The following is a 27836-nucleotide window of genomic DNA, read 5'->3' on the forward strand; positions in this document are numbered from 1 at the left end:
CATTTCTTGTATCATTTCTTTAGTGATGGGCTGTGGTATCGGCATTTCAGTTACTGGCGATACTTCTGCCCCTTTCTCATTTTTTTATTAATGCTTTTCCCCTATCATGACTACCCAATTTCGAACTACATTCCTCCTTTTCTTCCTCCTAAAATCCCTAACCACATTACTTGGACCTCCTTTATTCAACCCTGATTCTCCTTTCTTCATTTCTTGATTCTCCTTTATTAAAATAGCATTCTGCCTTTCTACTTCTTTCAATCTTTTCAACATTTTCTGAAGCGACACCTCCACATTCATATTTGTTTCCATCTCCCTTTGACTTACTGAAGCTCTTATGTTTCTTGTATCCAACTGATTATCATTCTCCATTCTTTTGTTGTTTGCTTTCTTCTTTGGAGCCATTATGACCGAACTCATCATCTTCTATCACCCTTCTTTCACTCAAATCTGTAGAAACCTTTGGATTCTGGATCTTAGAAAAAAAAAATTGAAATTTTCTTATTCTAGATACACAGACGGAGCCAATGTGATTGCCAAGAACACACAATCCTAACTAATGCTCTCAACTCACACAACTTATGATGTAGTTATGAATGAAAGATTTCTAAGAATTGAAGAAAAGTGATGTGTTTATTGATTGATGATAGAATTTGTTACAATTTCTCTCTGGTTCACTCTTTCTCTCATGTTTATACAGTTTTTTGTGATCTGAATTGAATGAATCATTTCTTCTTCATCCAGCCTTTTTATAGTTTTCCCAAATACCTTTGACCCAACTACCTTTCGCCACATGTTCTCCCTCTTTCTATTCATTTTCTCACCTTATGCCTGCAAAACATTTCAAATATCCATGACATCTATCGAGATATTGGCCCTTATGCCAATATCTCAAGTTTTAAAGTACTGAAAGAAAATATATCTATGTGTACGATATTTGCCCACTACAACTTCTAGCACCAACCTACTACATATATACTTGAATATTTTGGTGCTGCAACCGTGCAAATTAAAACTAGATTATCCATTATCCAATACATATAAATAAAATGATTTGTTTGCTATGTTGATAGGCATGTAAGGCATAAAGACAAGGTAAAAGAGTGAGATCTTCAATGACCTTAAGGGAGATATGATGAAAGAAGCATAACAATAGGAATAAGATATATCATTTGATTAATATTTGGCCGTTTGCAAAGAAAAAGATACTGAAAGATGCATGCATGCTTTCATTGCAATTAAGAATATCAGTTCCGATCCGCATGCTATAAAGATATTGAGAAAAGGCCGGGTATGGTTCTAGATTATGTGCGCGGTGATGGAATTGCTAAATCATGTTATTTGTATTACTAAAATTAACCATGGACTGTGACTTTCTTTGCAAGGAAATCTCATCAGTCTTTTAATGGACCTGATCGAGTTGGGCGATAAACACGTTGAAACGAAGAACTTGCCCATGACCTCCCACCATGGGCTATGTGAAAAGGCCCAAAACAAAAACCATAGAATGAAGCAGAAATAATTCATTTCCAAGTTTCCAAGAATAAAGACATCGGCCACTCCAAGCGGAGAAAGAAAAGGAGTTAAAATATATAAATATAATAAAAACAGTCGTCTTCTCGTTGAATCCGGATTGTTATTATTATTCTGTTTCTCAGAGAGAGAGAGAGAGAGAGAGAGAGATTTTTTCTCTCTGAGAAATAATTTCTGGCCGACTCAGATGGATAATATGTTTAGTAAGCTTCGTAACCTGGATGCTTATCCCAAAATAAACGAAGACTTTTATAGCCGAACTCTTTCTGGTGGTGTAATTACAATCGTCTCTTCTATCGTTATGCTATTGCTTTTCATCTCTGAGCTAAGTATGTTTTTTTTTTTTTTTTTTTTATGCTTAGGGTTTTGACTTTTGAGAATTGTATTTTTTTTTTATTAATAAAGTGGATTATTTATTTTGTAGGATTATATCTTCACGCAGTTACTGACACACAGCTTGTAGTAGATACGTCTAGAGGAGAAACTCTTCGGATCAATGTGAGTCAAGTGTCAGATATTCCAAGATTCAAATTTATGCATTATTAATTAACCTGTCATTTTTCTTTGTTTGCGCGTCCAGTTTGATGTTACTTTTCCTGCCCTTCCATGTTCCATACTCAGCATCGATGCTATGGATATCAGTGGGGAGCAACACCTTGATGTAGTATGTACCACAAATTCTTGCGTCTTGTATCTTTTTCCTTTTTGGTGATTAATTTTCAAGGATTCTTTGCATGCAGAGACATGATATAATTAAGAAGAGGATAGATGTTCACGGCAATGTTATTGAGACGAGGCAGGATGGTATTGGTGGACCCAAGGTAGCCTGATCATATTTGTCTTTCCTGTGTGATAAAATAGATCACTAGAAGGGGATGGTGTTTCCCATTGTTAAAACCTCTCTTCAGAGGGTATTAAATGCAGGTGTGATTTCTGTGAGATGTTCTCTGAGGTGAGAAGATCATCTTCACAATGAAGTTAAAAACTCTTCTTGTGGCCCCTGTTGAGGGGTGTTAACTCATTATTAGCCTATTAACCTGGCCCCTTTGTTATTCTTGTAGTTGTTAACGTTAATGTTGTTTTTCTTCTTATTATTATTAGTATTGTGCTCATCCTTCACTCATGCACGATCTTTTTTACTGCAGATTGAGAAGCCTTTACAGAGACATGGTGGCAGGCTTGAACACAATGAGACGTACTGCGGTTCATGTTATGGTGCTGAAGCGGTATACTCTTCTGTCTACCATTTGCATCCTTCTGCTCATATGTCAAAACGGCGAATACTTACGTTCACAGTGAAAATTTAAGTTGCTGTATGATATTATTGCTGAACCCAGTCACCACTAGGGATTGTGAAAACTTAAAAAACACATACAAGTGGATTTTGTTGGTGTAGGAGAGTCTAGTTATCTTTAAAAAGGCGATAATGTTAGATACAGTAGAACCTCTTTAATTTAATACGCAATAAATTAATTATCGTGCTTAAATAATAAAATTTGTTGGTCCCAACTTGGGCCAATGGACTAAATTAATAACTTCATGAAATTTATGCTTGGCATATTTCCCTTTGTGAAAGTCATATGGAAACTGCATTAGGAAGCATTTATGCTCTATGCTAAGAAACCTATGCGGGACTAATGCTTATTGAAAAACAACTTCTTGCATAACACATGCACTAAAATTGCATTTTTAGTTAAAAACATATGTAGTACAATGTATGAATGAAACTGGAGTCAGTTTGTCTGACATTTCATCATTAGGATTGACACGATAATGTGTATCTCCTCATAATGAACATGAATTGATTTTTGTTATCTTTATTGTTTTTAGATCTTAAACTGATTACATTATTCTTTTCAAGAAAAAGCATTATGTTGCCATTAAGTGTGATTCTTATTGGCTGATTCCATCTATCTCCCCTGTTCAATAACCATGTTGTAGTCAGATGAAGACTGTTGTAATTCATGTGAAGAAGTTCGTGAAGCGTACCGAAAGAAAGGTTGGGGGATGTCAAATCCGGATCTAATTGACCAGGTTTGTGTAAATTGCTATCTTTGTTATCATATCCAATTAGACATGCATGTATATCATTTTTGAAGCTCCAAGGTCGTCTCACATAGGACATATATATGTATTTCGGAAAATTAAATTTCTGGTAGTTATTCTCTTAATTGTTAAGAGGAAGGAGATTAGATGGGCTTTATGCATAGGGGAGATAAACCACCTCCTAGTGAGAAGGCTAAGAGGGACCTATCAAATAGCACAATTGGAAACAAGCCTCAAATACAAGAATCGCTTTGCAATGCTAGTTCATAAGATCTAACATCTTGTGCTGGACGGTCTAGACTGACTCCACTGTGGGTTTGGCTTTGGCATTTAAACTCTCGGGTTGGGCTTGGTTTGGGACTATTGTAAACCTAACAGGCGGTATGGTATGCCTGATCCCACACATTTTGATTCCTAGGATCGTGTATCTGACTTCTCCTTTTATCATCCTATTCAATTCTAACTCTCTATTTTCTAATTTAGGCCTGAGCTCGGTTAGCAAATTTTAGTAATTGTACCTTCCTGATTTACGTTCGTGAATTTTTTATAGTGCAAAAGAGAAGGATTCCTCCAGAAAATCAAAGATGAAGTAGGTGAAGGATGCAATGTGTACGGATCCTTGGAAGTTAATAAGGTGGCTGGAAATTTTCATTTTGCACCTGGAAAGAGCTTCCAACAGTCCGGTGTTCATGTACATGATTTACTGGCTTTTCAACAGGATAGTTTCAATGTAAGATACAGCACTATTACATCATTACATGCCATTTTTGTTTTTTCTTATAGTTGAAGGCGGCAATAAACCTAATATATTATTTGGAGGCATTTGTCCACTGTTAAGCTTCCCGATTAAAATGTCGTGTTAAGTGTTAACAAGTGTGCAAAGTATCTGTACCAATTAAAATGCCTGAAATCTTGGCTTATTGTGAAAATTCAACGACTGTCGCCTGTCGGCAGATTGCAACATATGAGAAGGGAAATTGATACCGGCAGATTGCAACACATAAAATGCTGACACACGATATGCTTTGCGACATTTTGTACAAAGGCATTAACTATCTAGTTCTCATCCGGTTTGGACCACTTTATTCACAATTTGTTTACATGATTCCAGATAAGTCACAAAATCAATAGGTTGACGTTCGGAGAGTATTTCCCTGGTGTTGTGAATCCTCTTGATGGGTAATTATTTCCTCTCTCCTGATGAATCGATTAAACACCTGGATTCTCTTTTTGACATAGTATTCCAATGGCATAAACTTTCAGGGTGAAATGGGTGCAAGAAACACCACATGGCATGTACCAGTATTTCATCAAGGTAAATTTTTTCATGGCAACTACTGTCATTTCTGTGTAACTTTGCTCTCTCAATTTATCTAGGAATGGAAGCTAAGATGTTTTATTTTTTATATTATGTACGAGTAATTGTTTCAGTAGCAGAAAGACATTTCGAAGGGTGTGAGAAGAACAGAAATATGAAAAGCATAAAACTGTCAACAATTTTTTATTTCCTCCAAGTGAAAGTGTAATGAATGTAGTTAGCACCATTGGTGATGAGTTGTTAATAGCTCATTAGAGCTCCTTTCTTCAAGCTTCCTTTACAATCTCACAGATATTATGTCTAAATAGGGAAAATATCATACGCTACTCCCTTTTTCCAATGCTGTGTGACTGATAAAAAATTATGTTTCAGTAGCAGAAAGGCATTTTGAAAGGTGTGAGAAGAAAAGAAGTATGAAAAGCATAAAACTGTCAACAAATTTTTATTTCCTCAAGTGAAAGTGTAATGACTGTTGTTAGCACCATTGGTGACGAGTTGCTAAGAGCTCATTAGAGTTCCTTTCTTCGAGTTCCTCTAAGTGAAAATATCATACAGTACTCCCTTTTTCCAATGTTGTGGATTTAAAAGTCATGCTGTAATGAGCATTAACAAATCAGGATAAGTTTATAGATTTTAGTTTTCATGTGCTAATTGAGGACATACTAATTTTTCCTGTTTTTCTGGGTCTTTATTGTTGTTTAATATTTTTCAGATGTAGGGACTAGGAAGTAGTTGGTAGCACCCTTCTTAGGAATGGTGATGTTTACTTGACGTTCATGTCTATTATGCAGGTTGTTCCGACTGTATACACCGACATAAGAGGACACACTATCCAGACAAATCAGGTGAGCAAGGCATAAAGAGTTTTATCCCTCTTCTCTCTGATATTATATATATGTTAAATCATCACCCATTCCTTTGCACTCGTTTGTGCAGTTCTCAGTAACAGAACATTTTAGGAACGCAGAATTTGGTCGCCCTCAAGCTCTCCCTGGAGTTTTCTTCTTTTATGACCTTTCTCCAATTAAGGTAAGTGGTGTCTATCTATATGCTTCCTAGGACAAATATTTTAGAAGGTTGGGTATTGGGATTCCGACCTTCATTTGCAAAGGCTTCGTGGTTAAAGTTAGGATAGGGTCTATCAAAATAAGATAGAATGAAAACGAACATGGTTATTCACTTTAAAGTAACTAGTACACTGGCACATGGCAGTCGCCACGTGATTCTTGTAAGGTGAACAAAAAGAGAGAAACCGCGTACACCTAAAGCCTAGTGGCAATCTCGCAATTGTATGTAAAATCGAGGGCAATGCGGTTAGTGGTTTGGACAGGGCAGCACAAAAAGCCAAATTTCGGGTAGTGGCAATATCGTAATTGCTTGCAAAATTGAAGGCAATGTGCTAAATCGAGGGAGAAACGTCTGAATTTCACTGTAGAAATTGACAGTTTTACCCCTCCCTCATCTATGTTATTACATAATATCCTTTTGACCGTAATTGTAATAATGGAACCCATATAGGGGTATAACTGGAAAAGGTCACTGTTCACCGAAGCATTCTCTTTATAGTAGTAAGATTACAACTTTAGAAGGCAATTATGCACTATACAAGTTTACGACTTTAATATAAAATTTCTTGTTCAGTACTGAAAATAATAACAATTACTAGACAATCATGCACTGTATGTTGAAACAGTTATTTTGCATTACTTTGGTTGTACAACAGTACAAGTACGGAGAGGGAAAAGCATGTCCCTCATCCGTACCACTTCTTTACCATGGTAAACAAGTCCTGTGTTAGTCGTTACCCAAAAGAATGGAAGTTGTTGAACAAACCTGACAACATATTTTCATTAAAGTCCGTACCAGATACAACACACGGACATATTGAAGGTTATATACCTCAATTTTGGTATTCCACTATGTCAGACGCTTGTATCCCTGTCCGATACAGATACATGTACGTGTCAATCTTACTTGGGTTTTGGCACATGGTGTGTATAATTTCAACAACATTTGTTATCAATAACTCTGGTATTACTGTGCTGCAGGTGACTTTTGCAGAAGAACATATTTCATTCTTACACTTTCTGACAAATGTCTGTGCTATAGTTGGAGGTAATGCGATCAATTCTTTTTGTACTATTACCAAAGAATGAAGCCATCACCTCCCAATTTGTGTCTTTGTTTCATAGTTGAGACACAATGACGGAAACAAAACTTGTATATATTTGTTTGTGGCTACTTCCTTAGAGCCACTCCTTTGAAAAAGTGGACCTACACCACGAATTAAGGGCTGATTTTTTTTGTGGAGATGGTCTTCTCAAGTTTCACTCATGAAGACCATCCTCACAAAAAATCAGCTCATTTCAGTATGCAGGGTTAGGTTCTTCTCCTAATGGGAGGAAACTATAACAATTAAAGGGTATCACTTTTCCAAGCATAGAGGACCAAACTTTTTTTTATATCTTAATTGAAAGACACCATCACCCTTGTCAACATAGCTGATGAGTAATGATACAAAATATGCAAAATAAGGAATATGGAAAGTTTATTTTTTGGGTTAACTAGTATTACCCCCCTACTAGATGAGCCAATTAGGATTTCCCCCCACTAGATGGGGAAATTAGGGTCTCCCCCCAAAGTACACACAAAAAAAAAAAGTTAGCTTGGGTTGACCGTGTTTTTTTTGTGTGTATTTGAGGGGGGGGAGGGGGTGGGTGTACTCGTTAACCCTTTATTTTTTCAGAAAAAAGATGAAAAATAAAGACGTGTGAAGGATCAAATGTTAATGGTTTGAAACCGTCTTTACTGAAATTCATTCCATTAATCATCTGCATCTGAGCCTATTAACTTCGGCGTTTTCCTGTTTGCTGAGTGTTGTGTAGTATTATAATTTCTGGACCGAGATTTGAGATCTTGCAGGTCTGAGCAACATAGGATAGAAAGGGCAACTGTACTGATTGTGCCCTTTTATTTATTGGTTTAACCTTAATATTGTCTTTTATCGATTATTCTATTCAGGTGTTTTCACAGTTTCTGGAATAGTAGATTCCTTTATATATCATGGTCAAAAGGCAATCAAGAAAAAGATGGAAATTGGCAAATTTAGCTGAGGGAAGCTATCCTACCATCTTGATGGAGTTTTCTCATGGGTTATCTGAACAACTGCTTTCGCTCAAGGAATCTGTGGATGAGAATTGAAATTTGCGTGGATGGGTGTTCACTTGAGGGTTAGTGTTCTTTGTTTACAGATAAAAATCATGTCAGAAAGAATTGTTTGATGAAGTCAGTTTATTTTTTTTTTGGGCCCTCTTTAGCATGTTTGATTGGTTCACCGGTTACTGTAATCTATGAAAAGTGGATGCCAAGTATATTCTGAAAAAATAGAGAGCAGAATCCGTTGTAATTCTCAATGTGAAAGGTGTGGTTTCCCGTGGAATTCCCATGCACAGCTGCCAATAGAGGTAGAAAGTCACAATTATAGAATCGTGTCTTTTGAACTTACAATCAAAAAAGGTTGGGTTGGAAGTTGTGACTGGCCTTTTCGTTTTTTGAATGGTAGCAGTTTTCGTGAAGTGATTTAATTACTAAAACTACTAGAGACACTTGTCTACATTTTCCAAACCTTACCAATAAACTGCCGTGATAAGATGCAGTTTACAAACCATGAAACCAGATGAAATGAAGGAAGAGTAACATCACACTACTTAGCCAAATTGCATCTTAGCTTTCTTTACCCATCAATTTTATGGTGCGATGGTCCTGAGTTGTGTTCATTGGACAGTGGCATTTTGATTTTCCTATGGCATGGTGTTTCGGAATCAACTTTATGAATCTGCTTTGCATAGCACAAATGGCAAACCACATTGCCTATGGTCACAGGTTGTAAGGTTGGTACTAGTATGGTCCCTTAACTACTTTAAATTACCAAATATGAGAATGTGTCAGAACATATGTAACTTACTGATGAAGCATCTCAATTCTCAAGCATGTTTAAATTCAGAGTATGCAACATTATTATATTACTCCAACAATCCATGAGACGAATTGAGTTTCCACGATATATTACAGAATGACAAAGTGAGTAATTGAGTTTCCACAAGCTTTATTTGAAACTAGTTAAAGTCAAATTGAACCAGTTTTAAGGAGACATGATTTTAACAGTGAAAGAAATATAAAAGTGCACTATCAATTAAATTACATTGGTAACGCAAAGTAATTAAGTAAACCCCAGAGTTATAGCATATAATTACAACTGTTAGCCCTCTTGTGTCTAGGTAGAAATAATTAATTCTGCATGTAGTATACATCAAACTTTAGCTGCTCAAGAAGATTTTCTTTCTTATTTTACAATCTTCATGGCATAGATTTGACATCCTCGAGCAATATGATGGTACGATAGATGACACAGATTTGCGGTCCCTTAGACCCCATATCCATAACTTGCATTGCTCCTGCTTATACTTCTGCAATCTGAGTCAACCTGATTCACAATTTCACACAACTCCAAAAGGTCTTATGTGACATCGTTTAGAGAGAAAAATATAGCAACTTCCTTAGCAGTAAAAGATCAATGCAAGTGAGTTATCCTGGTCCCAATATAACATTCACTCCCCTATAAAACACCCTGATCTGTACTCTCAATTGCCCCATCTATTAGATATGAGACGGGTAAACTACTGCAAGGAAGAGAAAATTAGAGGTATGTCATTACACCAAAGTCTATTGGCTGAAACAAATGTTTCATTTTTGCAAAATTCTATTTAACTTCTTCAAAGTCCCAGTGAAAGAAAAACCAATTCAACTCAATTGACAAATTATGAAACATAAAAAAAAAAAGTTAGACCATATCCATGGTTGGTTATTAGTAAGATGCATAAACTTCACAGAATTATTGCTTAATTAAGCTTTGGATAAAAAATACTTAAACTAAATAAAATTTCATCTCATGGCATGTCGTTTACCTATATATTTATTTCTTTAGATATTGATTGTGTTACAGAAGAACTAAAGATCTTAAACACTTATAATGTGTCAACAACATCAGTTGGGTGCACTGAAGCATATATTATAGACCTTCCTACAAAAACTGGGTTACCACATTGGACATACTATCAACAGTAATGTTGTCAATGTATGCCTCATGTCCCATTGAAATACTGTGTTAGCTCTACCAATAGATGGAGCCTGCCACCTGCGTTAGAAAAATCGGCACTATCCACACCACAAGCCCACAACCAACAGACAATGGATCCAAGAATTAAAAGTAAAACAAATAAAGAGCAAACAATAAAAGTCAAGTGAAACAATTCTGTAAAGCCCATGAAAGAGAGCAAGACAGTGTTTCTACTTCTTTAATGGAGAGATTAGAATGCATAGAGGAAGTGGAATTCTGAAAGTACGCAATGAATCTATTAATCTTTGGTAAAACACCATATGAAACAGCGTTGCAGTGGAAAACCCCTCAACAACGTAATTGTACGTTCAAGTTGAACAATAGATCAAAGAGTTGCCTTTGTCGATACATCAAGCAATGGAAGGATTCTACGGCAGCTAATGAGATTCTAAAAAATGTACACTTTCAAAGTTTCAAAAAGTCTAACACAATGTCATCAACTAAAAGAGTTTGAAGTTCTGATTAACTAACCATTAACACATCTCAGTACCGCAACCACAACCCCTGAAAATCATCATTTCAAGCAATATACTCAATCAGGCATAACTTCACAACTATTACCTATACACGAAAACGGATTAGTTAGATGCAGCGATATCTAGGGATGTAAATATTAACCATGGGGACGGAGATCCATAGGGACCCGACCATAATGGCGGGTGCTAAATAGGGATGGGGCAGGTATGGGGAATTCCCGACTCCTTCCAAGTGGGTATGGGGCGGGTACGGGGATTGGGGTCTCCTACCCGACCCTGCCCCAATTAAGTATGTATTGTATATAATTTACATATATTATTTATATGATTTACATTTAATAAAATGTTGCAAGAGAATAAATTAAACTCAATACCTCATTCTTAAAACCATGACCATTTCCCCCTAGACTAATCCAAAATCTATGAAAGGTCTTTAATATAAAGAAGAAAAATATTTTAGTTACATGATTATAAGTACAAAATTTTCTTTTGATAAGTTAGTTAATGAGGGTGGGGCAGGTATGAGGATCCGGTACCCGTTTGGTGGGATAGGTATGGAAAATTCCCGATTACCTCTAGAGTGGGGATGGGGCGGGTATGGAGAGTGAAATTGAAGTTGGGGATAGAGATGGCAAACCCGCCTCATTTACATCCCTAGCTATATCATTGCATTTCGTCCATAACCTAAAAACTTAAGTTATCCTTTCTTTTGATCATTTAAAATAGGGACAAAAATAATTTCGACATGTTGATGCTTTACGCCAAAAACCATTCTTGAACTGACATTCACAGATCACAAAATGTACACTAAGAAGATGATCATTTCCTGTTGATGCCCGAAAAGAAACCAATTGTTAATAAAAAGAAATGAGCATCTTTAGTAAGAAAAAATTGCACCACTAAACGAGAAGCAAAACTATTACATGAGGATGAAGGTGCTTAAATGGCATAATGGTGCTTAACTGGCAAAACAAATACTTAACTATTGATCTTAGCTAATGGTACTAATCTTTAGTTGAAGCGAACATCACTAAACTCGAACCATTCAACTCTAAAACTGTAAGAGCTTGTAAGAGCTCAATTATTGCAAACAGTCAACAAAACTAAATCTCTACTTAAAATACTCACTATTTAGTAAACTATTTATGCTAAACCCTATAACAACAAAGTTCGTAGTGTTACAAAGGAATAACTTAGCAGTTTAGATGCATTTAAGTTACTAAACTTTGGTACCACTGAGGAGCTTAGCAGCGTCTTACACAAACAAAACAACGTTAAAAGAGCTACCTCATGTCAACAAACACCCGCCAAGGTTGTCACCAATTGTGCTTATTGAAGCATACATATTGAACTCTTATCTCAGCCATAAGATCAAACTAAAAGATGAATGCCCTTAGTTGGAGCTTCTAAATCACAAATTCTAACTGTAGGGAACCTCATAACAAACTTCTACTTAAGTTTTAGTTAATAGATATATTAAAAGCGGAAACATAAATCCTCTTTCAATAAATTCATAAAGGCAACTGACATTATGTGAATAAATAAAGAAAATAAATAGTAATTTTTATACACAAAATATAGATAGTCTTAGTTCTGGCATATTTTTTTTTTTTTCTTAAAAAAGGTAGGCAAGAAAGTGATTTTTAATATACAGGAAACATAATTGGCTTATTTGCAGCAAAAAATAATCTGAATTCAGCACCAAATTGTTAAATATATCATTAACTAACATGACTACACATATGCTACTGGCTGTTGAACTCTGGGCAGTTTAAGCGCCTATTAATCGCCGTTTAATCGGCCCATAAGTGATATGCGCCACTCGACCGATCGGAACCAAAAAAAAATTAGAGGTCTGAGCGGGTGCCACAAAATCACCCGATTTGTGGCACTTAATCGGCCGATTTCTGATAAATCAGCATAACAAAAGCGCCGCTTAATAGTTTGTGTATTTGTTTTTTAAATTTAAGTCCACAAAAAAACCCAAAACAGAAAAACCCACAAATCCATATTAAAAATTAAGCGGGATCATGCAAAGGGTATGATATCAGTTTATTTTATGAGATTAAATTTATGTGTCAATGATATTTATCATTGCAATATAAATTCATCAAGTGGTATACTGAACGAAGGGGGAAAAAAATTCAACAAACTAATCTTGTCCAAATATTTGATAATTGGACAAATTTAACAAAATTATCTTGTCCAACAACCTGAAATTTGATACATTAAACAGTTTACGAGCTATTCACTTTGATGTATTAAGATTATACGACATATGTATTATAGATTAACTAAAGAGATTAATTCCGATTAATCCCCAATTAATTATAATTAGTAGGATTAATCACTATAAGCTCTTTGAGCGACTTGCTCTCGATTAGGACTTAAACTGCACAGGTTGAACTTAATTAACTGATATTTACAAGAAGTAGATCTCTGGAATTGTTGAACTTAATTAACTGATATTTACAAAAAATATATCTCAGGAATTGTGAAAATGTCAGTAAAGAGGTCTTCTGCCAAAACGTATATGCATTATATTACATAAGATCAGGTGAAAATCTATTTAAACACAAAAGCTTAATATAGAAAATCATTTAAAATTGCCACCGCAACAGATTGATAATGAGAATTTCTAATCCATTACCACTTATATGAAAAAAGATGAGACAAAGTAGGAATCAAATTCTTGCTTCATTAATGTGCACCCAAATAAAACCATCATCTACCTGCTTCACATTCAAACGAATTTAACTAATGCTAGAATAGAATATAGGAGATAATGAACACAACTCAACTAAATCACACACTCTTTCATCAATTGTAGATTAAATCACACACTCTTTCATCAATTGTAGATTTAAAGTGCCTTCTTAGAAATCTCTATTGGTATTACTGGTAAACACGCATTTGTCACTTAATGCTACTACTTTTCGTTGCTGCCTCTTGTTTGGTTCTCAGTGCCACTGCATTAACCTGAAACAAAGAGCACAATCTTTATATTACCTATTTCGAAGAGTAGTAAACAGCGAAGAAAACGAAACAATCGAATAAAACAACAACTCAAGAAAGTTTTGAAGAAGAGGCTCCCAAAGATTTTCGTGGCTGGGCACTTAAACTAAAAAAGTTTTCGTACACTAAAGAGAATACAATTGATAATAATATTATACAATCAATTTTTTTTTTTTTTGCTAAGTGGGCCGATTGCATTGATATATTGAAATATACATAAGTACATTACACATCAGGTAATTAGTTGAAGGGGAGGACTGCATCATTGTAAATAGCATATTTTCCCTAGGTAGGTCCTATATACATTTACCAATCATATGCACAACACCCCTGGGATAGTTTACAAACCTATAGATTGGCATAAAATGCATTTCCCATTTGGTAACCCAATTGGGTCTCCCTTCAAACAAGAAAGTCATATTGCTAATCATTGTAAATGCATAATTTGTTGTTGTGTCAATTGATGCATTGGCTTCTCTCCAAGTGCTGGAGATCCTTAGCTCTTGTATTGTCTTTCTGCACTGCTTCCACCTCTGTTGCATCTACCATGGTAACATATATGAGTTAAGTGCTTGTACCGCTGCACCATAATTAGATTCTACCCAGAGTTTCCTTCATCCCCTTGCCACTGCCGTTTCTACACTCTCAAATCAATTCAAACGCATCACCTGAGAAGACTTTTAAGCCATCAAAGTGCTTTCAGAGGCCTCTTTCCACGCAGCCCCTATTCCAAACTCAACCAAAAACATATGAAAATCACCCCTTCTTGAAAATAATATCAAAATCTAATGCTCTCAGAACATGAATTTCACAAAAAAAAACGATTTAACCTTGATATGATCTAGTGTTTCTCCCCGTCTCTTTCTATTTTGTACAGGAAGGTAATGAAAAGTTTTGATAGGGTTATCCCTTTCTAAAGTCCTACTGAAATTTCAGAATGCACAAACTGAAATTTTGGGCTGCCCTTCTTAAATCTAGCGAGATGATTAATTTTTCACCAAATAGTTGAGCGGGAATGAACCTTGAGAAAGCTCAATTTTTCACATTCACATTACGACGCCCAATGGTTAGACTATGATGGCTAACCGCCATTCTTATTTTACGTAGGCTAATGACCGTCGTTTAATCCCAGTTATGGCTGTCGTTTTTTGACCAATTTGGTGTAGTGAACGCTCTCAGAAATATATATTCTCAACAGCAAAATCTGAACCAAACCGAAAAATGGCCGGATAAGTAATCTGCTTAAGTTCAAGTTCGTTATTTATGGGGTTCTCTTAGAGTAGTGCTACACAAACCTACTTTTTAGACTTACTATTGCGACTCACTATTTGGATAATGTTGGTTTGCATTGCAATACACACGGACACGTATCTCTATGTAAATCAATGATTAGGACTTTTGACACATCAGTAGGTTTAAATAGTAGGTTAAATAAGTGGATCGGTGTAACATTACTGAGCTGGTTCTCTTATTTCTCTCTTGTTTTTTCTTTTTAAGTTTAAGGCGCATGAAAACAATATGAATAGAGTAATGGGGTGTACTTGATATGATAATCTAAGTTTGGAAGAAGAACTAGGAACTCCACGAATTCAGAAAAACCCCACGAATTCAATTTTGTAACTGAAGCATAATCTGAGAAGAAGAAAAAAAATTGGAACATAATGGGTACTGAAGTGAATTTAGAGTGCATAAATTCAATTCAATTCATAATCATCCGGCTATAAGAATTCAATTGGTTTGGGTACTGAATTGTGTGCACATGGATGAATTGTATGCCGAGATGAATGCATAGGAAAGAAAATTGACCAATTGATCAAATAATTAATAAGTTGATGAAACAATCAACCAATCAAGAGAATGACTTAGAGACTTGAAAGTAACAACCATACCTGATTTACTGATTTAGAGAAAGAGATCAATTGTTTTCTTATAGAATCTCTTCTTAAAAAAAAAAAACAAAGAACAAACAAAAACAAAATCAAATAGCAATAGAGATTTTTTTAGGCAGAAGAAAATGGGGTTTCTTCCCTTCGTACTCTCCCTCTAGCCGTTTCATTTTTCCATTTTTTATTAATTGTCTAATTAAATTAATTAAATGCATCTTTAAGTGCTAATTAATTCTATTTATGATCAGCGTACAATTAAAATGATGGCGTGTATTTGGTTGCTGACTTGAACTGACAGAAAAGTCCTATCTAAATGTGTTTTATATTCTTTGAATTTAAGGGTATAAACAGAAGTGAAAACCGAAATTACCGCAGTAGTCCATTTTAAAGGCATGCATTGAACTATTTCTTTTAATATTTGATCAAGGGGATTTTGAAATAGAAAAAAAAGATGGATCCAATTTAAAAGGCCAGATTAATTATAGTGTACTCTACTAATAGAGATAAACAGATAAGTAAAAACAAAAATGAAGTTGAATTTGTGATTTGTGATTTGTGATTTGTTAATGTGTGTACTACACTACAATCGACTTAATAACTCGAAGTTTTGAAAGAAAGGAAAGGTAATTGGTCTGAAATGGTAGTTTCTACTTTCTAACTAGTATGTCAAAAAATGTTGCTGACCAACTTGCATCTCAAAGATCAGTAATTGTGTTGATGAATAAATTTTGATTGTTATATTATTGTAGCACTTGGATATAAAAAAAACTACAAATATACCAGGGTTAACGAGTATTACCCCATTTAGATGAGCCAATTAAGATTTCCGTCTTACTATAGGAGAAATTAGGGTTTTCCCCCACCCCACACACTAGATGAGCCAATTTGATTTTTTTTTTTTTTGTATTGGGAGATCCTAATTGGCTCATCTAGTTGGGTAATGCTGGTTAACCAATATACAAACCATACAATCACAAAAAGAAAAAAAAAAGTATCCACAGAATCAGAACACGAGCACGTTGTAGATATGTCCACAAAAGTTAATATCAAGTAATTAACAAGTGGCAGATGTCTTTCATGAATGCCAACTCCAAAAATAATTCAGAAGTGCCGAAGTGGTACTAGTTGGTGAACTATTAGCTATCTAATTTGCTTGTTCATAAAGAATGATGCCCGCTTTAGTCTGTAAACAAAATATATTTAGCTCTTCCTCCTCTAAATATGCAATCTGCGCCATTATTCTCTCGCTTGAAGCACGTTTGACTAATTGAAATCCAGCCTTACTCCCTAACTGCAGTTGATCAAGTTGAGCTGTTTTCCCTTTTCTTTATCTTGTAACTAGGAGTACACTCAGGTTTTATACTTTTATGCGCAGCTGTTTAAATTGCTTCTGCTAATAGCTAGTGCATTTACGATATGTATTAACTCAACTTGAAGCAAAAGCAACTTATAGATTCATCTTTAGTCAAGAAACAAGCAAGTTGCTTGCTATCACTTTCCTTCCAAATTTTACTTGAAGTAGCTCTTTCTCTCTCTCAATCACTCAATTCAGATTCGTGGGAAACAAGATCACCTACAAACCACATCACCAATAGATGTTTTTGGACTCTTTCTGACTTGTAAAGCGAACAAAACCCCACTTGAGCCTCACCTTTCTTCACCCTAAGAGGAATCTTGAATTAAGCTTAGATGCGAGATTTCCATTTTTCATTCACACCACTTTAGATGAAAGTTGATGAGGAATCCTAGCAAAACGTATAAAACGAGAAAAAATAGAACAGTAAAACCAAAGACAAAAATTAAGCAAGAGACACAATTAAAATTGGCCCCCATCTTTATGATGATTCCTGATCCTTCCAAAAAGAGCTTTTCAGAATAATTCTTTGCATTCACACTTATATATTTTGGCCGTGTGAGCTTGTCTTTTGTATGTTGATGAGAATAAGAATAACGAGGTGGGGCGTGATGGACTGATGGTGACCACCAATTTTGTTATCTTGACGTAGATGATATCAAGATGATAATGTATATAAATTTCAGGCGCACCAACTGGTATTGGTGAGAAAGGAACCAAACATATATGGTCATAGTGTTCACATTGACAATTGCTTTTCAGCCTAAAGAAAGAAATAAGAACCTGTGTGTGGGATCAGAAGATATATGCTTTCTTTCAGTATCAGTTAACCTCACTCTGACCATAGAATGGTTAAAACTCGAAAGTTGAAGCACCAGTTTTCAAACTCCATAACATATTTACTTTCCCTAGTTTTAGCATGGCCTTTAACATTTTGACCAAAAAAACATGGTCTATAACATCTACGGTTGTCAACATATAGAGTATGAGCCGTTTGCCTCCCTAGTAGTGCTCTCTACGACTCTGCCTTCTGCCTTATTCCAGTTGGAAGGGAAGAGTATCGAATTGCATTAATCATAATAAACAACCCCTTCAAGTGTTTCACTGACTAATATAATAGACTAATAGTACAGAGGCATTTCACAATGGATCAAAAAGTTGTGTCTCTTTCTTAATGACATATGTAAGATTTGAGGGTCAGTTTAAGCATGGCGTGCATTTCTTTGAAGGATTACAAACAAACTATTTTTAAGTGGAAAGCATCATTGACCTTTTCTGAACTATGAAACGTAAGATGCATAAAGACACTAAAGTATTTAACAAATACAATTGTTTGTTGATGAAGATGCATCAACACACTAAAATAGATTGAACCATTACGTAAGAGTGCAGATGGACTATTACCAGCCAAGCAAATCCTTAACTTATAGTATTGCGTTGGGCTATCCTTGAAGTTTATGTGTACGTTCCCTTCAGCGTCCACATATTCGATCTGCCCAATGTCTTAATATTTGATGGTCGTGGGGTTCACATATTCATATATGCTATTGCTTTGTGCGCTTTTAGTGATCAGTACTCAGTAGCCAAGATAAGGCTCACATGGTATGTGCTCTGTGATTTTTGTATTGGATCTTTCAAACAAAGTGAAACAGAAAGTTAACATTATGTCTAAAGTATTTATTAGCTAGATTGATAAATGATTCCAATATTATGCCTGTTTCCTTTTTAATGAAATTCTGCAGTTCATTACTCTATTAAAAGAAAATAGAAGAGAAAATCTCCATCATACATAGTAGGTTCGCTTAGACCTTGTTGTTAAGCCCACATGGCTAGTCCATTGGCTTTACTATTACATAATTCAATACTACATCTAGAGATAAAGGAATCAAAGGTAGCTGCTAAGATCCTGATGCTATCCATTGCTGAGCTCCATTGCCAATTGAAAGTGGCTGCTCTGTCCTCCAATATGCTATGTAGTAAAGGAGAGTCCCCTTCAAGAATCACACATGTGTAACCTTGCTGCCTTCCATAGCTTGCAGCTAGTTCCGTAACCAGTAACTTCATGTTAGTTTTGGTGATTTGAGGATTTAATAACATTTCGGTACAAAATTGAAAGAATTATCAAAACGTGTTCTATGAGAATCAGGCAGAAAATTCCATACATAAAATTGCTAATGCCAAAAGAGGCACCTATGATGATACAACTCACAATACTCAAATTTACGTCGCCTGTTATTTGCAATAGAGATCGCATTATGCTCTGTCTTTCAACCTTAAGCTTTCACAGAAAATATACCCTTTTGAGACTAGTAAGTTATAGAATGAAAATGGCAAGTAATTTCGAATAACATGCCCCTCTCTAGCTAACATCAACGATAAAGCATCAGTAACTCCATAAGTCCGTAACACATGTAATGGTTTTAATGCCTTACAAGTTGTAGGTATTTTACATAATAATAATAATGAAGTAGTTAGTCTTTGTAGATACCGAAAATCCATCATCCATTCATCCCTAATTTGCATTGTGAGTTTCATCGAGAGTTTCTTGGGAGGTTCTGCACTTCTACTGAACCTCGAGACTTTTTTGGTAGGCATACATTGTTAATCCACGAATTTTTAAGGCTATTTTGTTTAACGTTTCCATATAAGCGAGTGATTTACGTAGGCATAAGATCGTCAATTTTTTTGATTTTACTTATTTGTCCCAAAAATGAAAAAATATAAAAATATAAAATGAAGGAAAAAGAAAGATCAGAATTAAAGAACGCGTATTCTCTCTATTCATCTTCTTCTCGACAAAAACCAATTACTCTCTTCATTTGATTCTTGTACAATAGTAAATATCATTTCTTTTGATTGGTGACATTCCAACAAAATGCTCTAAGTGACAATTGAACATATATATATTGTCCTGATTTAGAGTAGATGATATTACTAATATTTTGAGCATGGAGAATCAATCCATAATCTGTTTGTAGTCGTTGTTAGCCTCAAGACATGAGTGTTGCAAATGTCTAAATTTACATCAAGAATCAAGAGTTGGTTCTTAGCTCTTAAGTGTAGATAATCAAGAGGGGATGGTTTTTAGTAGTATTAATGGCTGCTCTTCATACGTAAGAAGATGTCTACGTATCCAGCACTATGTCAATGAGACTGGAATCAAGTCACACATATCTCTGAAGGGTTGCTTTTATAGTCATTGAGAATGAGCATCAAGTGCGACACGTGTACTGATGAGTACTGATGTGCAGTCGAGATAGATGACATGTGCCTATGAGAGGTGCATATATGGATAGTAGTTGTAGATCTATCTGAGCTGGCATAAGATGTAATGATGGTGTTATCCGTAATAATGGTGTATGGCTATAATGGTGCATGTATTATGGTGGAAAAGGGGTTTAAGGATAAACTGGTAATAATGACTAGTAGTAGGTGATGATGTCACGAGACGAAGTCGAGTGACGAGTCACCGATCTGCTAAGTATGCGAGTGTTGTTGAGTGTACGAGTGTTGCTGAGTGTGCGAATGTTTAGGGGTTGCGTTACGCTGAGGGAGTCGTTGTGTGTGCACATCACATAACTTATGGGATGTCCCTTACAGAGCCCTCTCTCGTTAGCACATTCTTGAAAATTGCGTGTTAATGAGAAAAAGAAAGAAAAAATGTATAAAGACCTGAAGGCACGTGATGCAACGGTTACAAAAAGTGAAGTGGGCTGGTCTGAAGTAATAACTGGTGCGGTTATGATTGTTTTGCATATGAAGAGATGATTGTGGAGCTCAAGGTGGGTACGTGGCAAACGAAACGTGGGGTAAGTGTTGTATCTACTGTAATGACGGAGGATCGTTGGATGAGAATCGTGTGGACCGTTGATTGTGTTGGTGGTATGAAAACTGGCGCTCAAAAGAGAGTAGGCAAAAGGTCGTGTTATATGGAGCGCTAATAGGTTACATCGGTTTGGGATCGAACGGTTGGGGATTGCATGGTTGTGGTATATAAGGGGAAAAGTTGGTGGATAGAGGGTTTGTTTGTTGTTTTGTAAAGAAGAAAAAAGAAAAAAACTTCTGACTATCGGTGTAGAGGACTATACTAAAGATTTAGCAGGAGTACCTTTGGCGATCTATTTTGATCTGTACAGCACCAGGTACGTTCTTAACTTTGTTTTGGTGTTTCTTTTGTTTCTTTTGGGGAGGAGTATGTTACCAAATTGCATGCACGATGAAAAAGACAAGTCCTTTTTGTCGTAGGGATTTGTAAGATGATAGGTAATTATGGGTGGATTTTTGAATGTAATTTGAATAGTAACAGTGATAGCTCTAATGTCACTTATGTGGGAGAAGAAGAGGTGTTGAGTGAGGAAGGAAGTGTCAGTTTGGAGGAAGTGATGTTGTTGGTGAAATTTGGGGGTAATGTGTCTACGAAAGAATTGTTGGATATGGAACAATCATCGTTGACCCGAGAGGAGGGTAGTGAGACTAGTGAGGATAGAACTGAATCGGACAGTCGCGCGAGTGGTTCCCAGGGAGTTGTGGGTACGTCTCTGGCTGGGAAAGTCCATCGGGCTCGAGTACTGTGGAGTCGCTGGAACAAACAGCGAATAGAGAGATGATGGGGTTAGAAAAGTTGAAGTTTAGGGTGATTGCTGACCTGCGAAAGGATTATCCAGTTTGTAGACGTCTTGAGTACGAGCTGCCAATGCAGACAGTAGTGGTGAGTACTGGGCAGATGATGGCTGGGTTGAGGATTCCTTTCACAAAGCTAACAGTTGAGTTTTTGAATTTTTGCAAGAAGAGTCCCTACCAGTTTACTAGTAATAGCTGGAGGTATATGAGGGTTTTTTATTTGTTAAATGAGACGCAAGGTTTTGGGATTACTTTGAAGGATATTTTGGAGTATATGTATGTCAAGGGGAATTGGTCAAAGGATAGGACAGTGCTGAAGTGTGCCCTGAGCTTGAGGGTGGGTGTGTTAGAGTTATGTGTTTTGCAGAGATTCCAAAGTTTACAGTGCCATCATCGCAGCGGTGTGGCAAGATAGAGGGTTTCACTAGCTTGGGAAGGGAGGAAAAGAAGCGTTTGTTGCCAGCGATTGCTGACTATTTCGACGAGTGAGGGTCGATTGTTACTCGTGAGAAGAAGGATGAGAAGAAAGATCGTGCGAAGAGCCGTAGCAGACGATCGGTGAGTTCGATAAGGGATTCAGCTGACGATATGGAGGGGGGGTGTCAGGGACAAGAGGAAGGGTGTGGCTAGTAAGGGAAGTCGTAAGAAGTCAAAACAGGCCGGGTTCGATGAAGATCGACTTTTCGAAGATAGGAGGAGCGAAGGTTGTAGACTTGACTAAAGGTGAGGGCGCTAGTGGAGTCATTAGGGCGACTGGGAGCCCTATTGTGAATGGTGGTGAAGTGTATGTTCCAACTGGGGCAAGTGAACATGGGGTGTAGGTGCCGAGTGGTGGTGGGGCTGGTGTGGAAATGGCAGTGCCTGTGCCTGCGAAGAAGGTGGCTGCTGTTAGTCATGTATCAGCTAGCGAGAGAGTGGTCCTAGTAGGGCTAGGTGCCTGCTAGGCTGCCTAAAGATAGAGAGGAAGACAATGTTGGGAATGTTGTGTTTGCGGAGGGTCGTAGGATAAGTCGTGTGAGGCACACAGACGTGGCCTATGATCGAGTGCCAATAGTGAGAGGCTTGGTTGATTTGATTATGCTGGAGGCTGACCGGAAGTTGGTGAAGAGGATGACTGTTGTAGAGTTGCGAGAGTTAAGTGCGGTGAGCGCGTACCGAGTAAGTGTTCGTTCTTCATCTATTTGTACAGGTCGCTTTGTATGTATTATGGGGTCTAACTGTTTCTCGTCTTCCTGTGTTGGTGTAGAATATGCTCTACATGCAACAGCTGGAAGTTCTTGCGTCAGTTTCGGCTTCATCTGATATGGAGAAGCAGTCAAAGTTAACTGAGATTGCTGACTTGAGGGCACGTCTCGAAGAGGTAAAAGTTGTGAATAACACTATTTGTGGGGATTTGCATGCGGCTGAAGTAGTGAAGATGCATGTGATGAAAGAGTTGGAGGAAGTGAAGTTTCAGTAGGGATCGATGTAAATGGGGCAGGTCGGGGGTGGGTTTGCCATCCTCATCCCCGTCCCCGACTTCGATTTTTTCCCCCATACCCGCCCCAATCCCTACTTGAGAGTAGTCGGGGATTCCCCATCCCCGCCCCGTATAGGTACCGGGTCCCCATACACGCCCCATTCCCCATTAACAAACTTTGAAACAAAGAAAAAAAAAATCATGAATTGTACTCATCATACTCACCTAACTAACTAATTGTACCCAAAAAATTTAGATAATTTAATAAAAACTAATAAGTTTTCACAGTAGTCTAAGTAGTAAATTAAATTTGCAAGTATAAAAACTATATTCTCGCTCAATAATATCTAAGTCTAAGTATCTAACCAATAATATCTTTCATATAACATAAAGTGGTTTCAATCTAGTGGTTTGAGGGGTACTTTTCCATAAGAGGGGTCTTGTGTTCGACTTGTATACAAGTGAAATTAAAAAAAAAAAAAAAAAACAAAACAAAAAAAAAACAAACTATATTACATACATAATTGGGTCGGGGACCCCCTTCCCCGTCCCCACCCCATCCCCACTTGAGACCAGTTAGGGATTCCCCATACCCGCCCCCATACCCATTTAGTGCCCTCCATACCCTCCCCATGGAGCCCCGTACCCATGAGTAATATTTACATCCCTAAGTTTCAGCATGGGGCTAAGAAAATGCTGCTTGAAGAGCTAAAGAAGATGTTCGAGGAGCAAACGTTAGAGCTGGAGCATTTGAAGAGGGAGCTGGGGTTCGCGAGGGGGGACAAGGGCAAGTACCAGAAGCTGGTGGAGAGGTGCATCTCCAAGTGGAATCGTCTGGCTAGCTATCTAGCGGAAGGGAAATTAGTGTCGCCACCTGGTGTGGAGATTGCGACCATTTTCCAAAGTGATGATGATGCGAGTGATGATAATGACGAAGAGGACGATCGAGGTGGTGAGGCGGAGGTGTCCTCTGTCATAGTTGCGGATGGAGTCGCTGATACGTGGAAATGGAAATCTGTAATAGACTTGAATGTTCCAATTGATGGGACAAGTGTTGGAGTGTCAACTGTGATTGAGGTGCAAGCAGCTGAAGCGGGGCAAGGAGGTAATGGCTAATGGTGATGCGGTGTTTGTTCCTTCTTGATCGTATTGTTTATTTGGCGAGTGTTGGTGAGGTTGGTGTGGCTCTAAGTAGCTTGAAACAATAGAGTATGCCTTATGTTGCTTGTCTTGCTTGTTTATTGTTCCATGGTAGAATTAGTGAGTCGTTTTCCACTGGGAGAGGTCTAGTGGGGCTCGTTGTAGGGAGCATGTGAATTAATTATTGCTTTGAATGTATACTGCAATTACTATTTTGTCTTCTTGTGATCTGCATATCATGTTAGCTTGTAATTAAGCATAAAGAATGTAAGTAGAAAAGATGACCTTGTCACTTTACCACATTTGTGGGTGAAGTGTATCTGGTCCTTCTTGGAAGTTGCTATTTTGGGAAATGGATCTGTCACTTCGGAACTTACAGTTGTTAAATGTTGGAGTTACGCTGGACTTGACTTATCAAGCCAGGTTTGCGTGGTGTCACATGAGAGGCGGTGAGCTGTCCTTGGAGAGGGGAGGGCCATAGATGGCATGTTAAGATATGAAGATCAAGATAATTAGACTTGACATATGTGGTTGAGATTCTGCACACCTTTTGTTGAAATCGTGGCCCTTGAAGCTGATGTTGATCAGAGGGTTGGGAGGTAGCGAGCTTGCCTATATAAAGTGGTGTCTGAAGTCATCGTCATTTGCGTACTTGGAGAATTTTTGCCAAACTTTGTTGCTATGTTTTCTTTGGTTGTTCTCCTGTTTTGTGTTTTGTCCGGTTGCTGTTTGGAATTCTTGGACTTGTAGTGTGACCAGTGTTGGTGAGGTAGTTGTTATAATAGTTTATTTGTAGTGTTGTTGAGAGATGAGGAAGAAAAAGAAGTGGCGTTGTGGTTATGCCAGTGGAAGTTTGTATCAGGTGGTGGGGGGTTTTTTAGGTTCCCGAGATATGGTGGTTTGTTAGTGGAAGAGGTGGTGGAGGGAATTGTTTGGCTTGATGCAGGTGGTGGTTGTGGAGGGAGAGTTGCTAATATGTAGCGGTGTTGGTAAGTGATGTTATGCTTGACCCCTACGAGGGTTGTGGTTAGGAATGGGTGGTTTTGGGAAATAATGCATCACACCAGTGGATGGTGCTACTGCATCACCCAAGGACACTCGAATCTGGTGGAGAAGGATGATTGTGAAGTTTTTGCTTCGCCAGGTCAAGTGGAGTGGTCGTGGCTGGAGGGTGCGCGGGTCCACAAGGAAGAGATTTCGGCAGGTTGCTTGGTCGATGAAGGGATGTTTTAAGCAAAGCATCCTTGATTGAGTGCCTTAGATGTCTGGCTTGCCCTGTAGTATTGGTGATCTGTATGAGGCGATTGACCATGTGCGGGGGGCAGGTGAATCTTCTGGTAGTGGTGAGACACCGTATTTCTTGCGTTTTTGGCGCCTTTGATGGGGACGATGTAACGATGCGCGGGTTCACGATGTGTGTCTCAGCTGGGTTGTCATTCCTGCTTTCCTTGGGTTGTTGGTTTGGAGCGGATCGAGTGGTTTTCTTGAGCAGTGTCAATCCCTAGGTGCTGGTGATGCTCACCTTATGCTGATTCGGAACCACTCAACTGCCACTGGATGCTGGTCGTGGGATATGTGAGTCAAGAGAAATAGAGAGGAGGCAGTCGTATGCCTTGGCCTTTCTCTTTTTCTGAAGTGTTTTCATCCCCTGGTGTTGAGAGAGACTTTGACGATGCCGATGCGTCGATGGTACTGATGATGATGCCAATGATCTAGTGGAATCTTAAGTTCAACTTTTGATCATGACGATACGAGCCTTCAATGTATGTAGGAAGTGAGGGAGTGACTTGTAATCTGAGAGATGTAAGCTGAGAGAATGACTTGTAATACGTACGAGAATTGTAATCTGAGAGATATAATCTGAGAATGTATGTTGTTATGAATAATATGAGAATTCCTTTGTCTTTTATATGTGCTTGAGAAAATAATATTTGCTTGTATACGAATGATGTAGTCGTCCAATTTGTCTGTTGTTTGTTGAGTACTTGTTGTCTCATGGTTAGCTGGTTCGACTAAACGAATGCAAAAGAAGGGGTAGCAGCCCTCAGTGTGGTGAGGAATGGTTGAGTCCCTGAGAGGTCGTTGTAGGACTTAGCACTAGATGGCCGACGAATAGCCTTAGTTAATGCGCGCGGGGGAAGACATAGGAAGTGCCTCAATAAGATGCGAGCGAGGGGGGGGGGTTTGTTTCAACATCGAATGTGAGGCATCGTTCCTTGATCGTTTTGAGGGTGTGATTTTAATCTATCCCTCAAGTGTGTAGTATTGTTTACAATGTGGTGCTTGTTAGAGCCGTTGTGGAGGCGTTAAGTGTATGGTACCAAGAGTTGGGTCGTTGGTCTTCTTGGGTTTGAGGATGTGAACAATTGAGCACATAGATTAAAATCAAACCCCTAGCGATCAAAAGTTGTTATATTTTTTTGCAATGTATCAGGCTATGCCATAAAAATGTCTATGGTAGTTAGTAAAGGTTTCATATTGTATGAGTAAAATGAAGATGAAAAAATATAGATGTTTTGCCCTGATTGACTATGACATTCCTGTATTCACTATGGCTTGACTTGGTTAGGGTTTGGCCATAATTTATACCTCAGCCATCAAATGTAGTATGTAATGGAGTACCAAGTGACGGGTCGTGGCCCTACTTGGGTTTTGTATGTATACGTTGATGAGGTCGTTGTAAGGACGCTCGGCATGTGAGTTTTGGATTTGAGTTTTTGAAGGTATAGATTAAAACCAAGTTTTCAGTAGCCAAGCATTGCAAATACTGGAGTGTAAGGTCATTGTTCATGAGAAAATAAATGCCTATAAAAAAGAAGAAAGAAAGAAAGAAAGAGAGAAAAAACTTAGTTCTTACTTCGTTGATGCTCTTGAATGAACGCCTGAATCTGGAAGTGTTTGAATGATGATCTTCATATGAGATCAAATGTGAAATGGTCCCCACAGACGGGGTGGATGGCCTTAAAGGCATCATATTGTTCTTGTAAGAATCGTAACTGATTGGCAAGTTCGGCGGTGGTGGGGGAGATGTTTCACTTTCCATCGGAAAAGTCGAGGGGAAGTGTGAAGGACTGGGGGTAGAGTTGAGTGGGTTGTCGGATTCTCAAGGAATCAAACACAGACGGCGCCAAATGTAAATGTCTAAATTTACATCAAGGATTAGGAGTTGGTTCTTAGCTCTTAAGTACGTGTAGATAATCAAGAGGAGATGGTTTTGAGTAGTATTAATGGCTGCTCTTCATATGTAAGAAGATGCATACGTATCCAGCACTATGTTAGTGAGACTAGAATCAAGTCACACGTAGCTCTGAATGGTAGCTTTTATAGTCATTAAGAATGAGCATCGGGTGCAACACGTGTACTGATGAGTACAACTATGCGGTTGAGATAGATGACATGTGCCTATGAGAGGCGCATGGATAACAGTTGTAGGTCTATCTGAGTTGGCATAGGATGTAATGATGGTGTTCTCCGCAATGATGGTATATGGCTATAATAGTGCATGTATTACGGTGGGAAAGGGGCTTAAGGATAAACTGATAATGATGACAATAGTAGGTGATGATGTCACGAGACGAAGTCGAGTGACGAGTCACCGATCTACCGAGTATGCGAGTGTTGTTCAGTGTGTGAATGTGCTGAGTGTGCGAATGTTTAGGGGCCACGTTACACTGAAAGAGTCGTTGTGTGTGCACATCACGTGACTGATGGGATGTCCCTAACACTATCTTTCAATTGTAAGGTATAAACTAGTGCTTAGAGCCTCAGACTCGATATCATAAAGTTCCAATAAATTAAGCTTTTGAGAATAGG

The 27836-nt window shown here is 37.7% G+C and overlaps 1 protein-coding gene and 1 long non-coding RNA gene across 2 annotated transcripts; one reads left to right on the top strand and one right to left on the bottom strand.

The window, feature by feature from the left end:
- The first annotated feature begins 1502 nt into the window (after positions 1–1502).
- Positions 1503–8336, top strand: LOC147502219 (uncharacterized). The gene is made up of 13 exons (XM_086607133.1): positions 1503–1862; positions 1958–2031; positions 2114–2197; positions 2274–2354; positions 2679–2759; positions 3475–3567; positions 4130–4309; positions 4691–4758; positions 4843–4894; positions 5689–5742; positions 5834–5926; positions 6946–7012; positions 7919–8336. The coding sequence occupies exons 1-13, from the start codon at positions 1721–1723 to the stop codon at positions 8008–8010; spliced, it is 1161 nt and encodes a 386-aa protein (XP_086463259.1). The 5' UTR covers positions 1503–1720; the 3' UTR covers positions 8011–8336.
- A 4894-nt stretch (positions 8337–13230) lies between these two features.
- On the bottom strand, positions 13231–14761 carry LOC147502220 (uncharacterized). The gene is made up of 2 exons (XR_015219949.1): positions 13913–14761; positions 13231–13528 (listed from the first exon to the last, which is right to left on the bottom strand). It is a non-coding gene; the product is annotated as an uncharacterized LOC147502220 (long non-coding RNA).
- Positions 14762–27836: the final 13075 nt, after the last annotated feature.

Source organism: Coptis chinensis, chromosome 4 (assembly GCF_015680905.1).
Source record: "Coptis chinensis isolate HL-2020 chromosome 4, ASM1568090v1, whole genome shotgun sequence".
NCBI lineage: Eukaryota > Viridiplantae > Streptophyta > Magnoliopsida > Ranunculales > Ranunculaceae > Coptis > Coptis chinensis.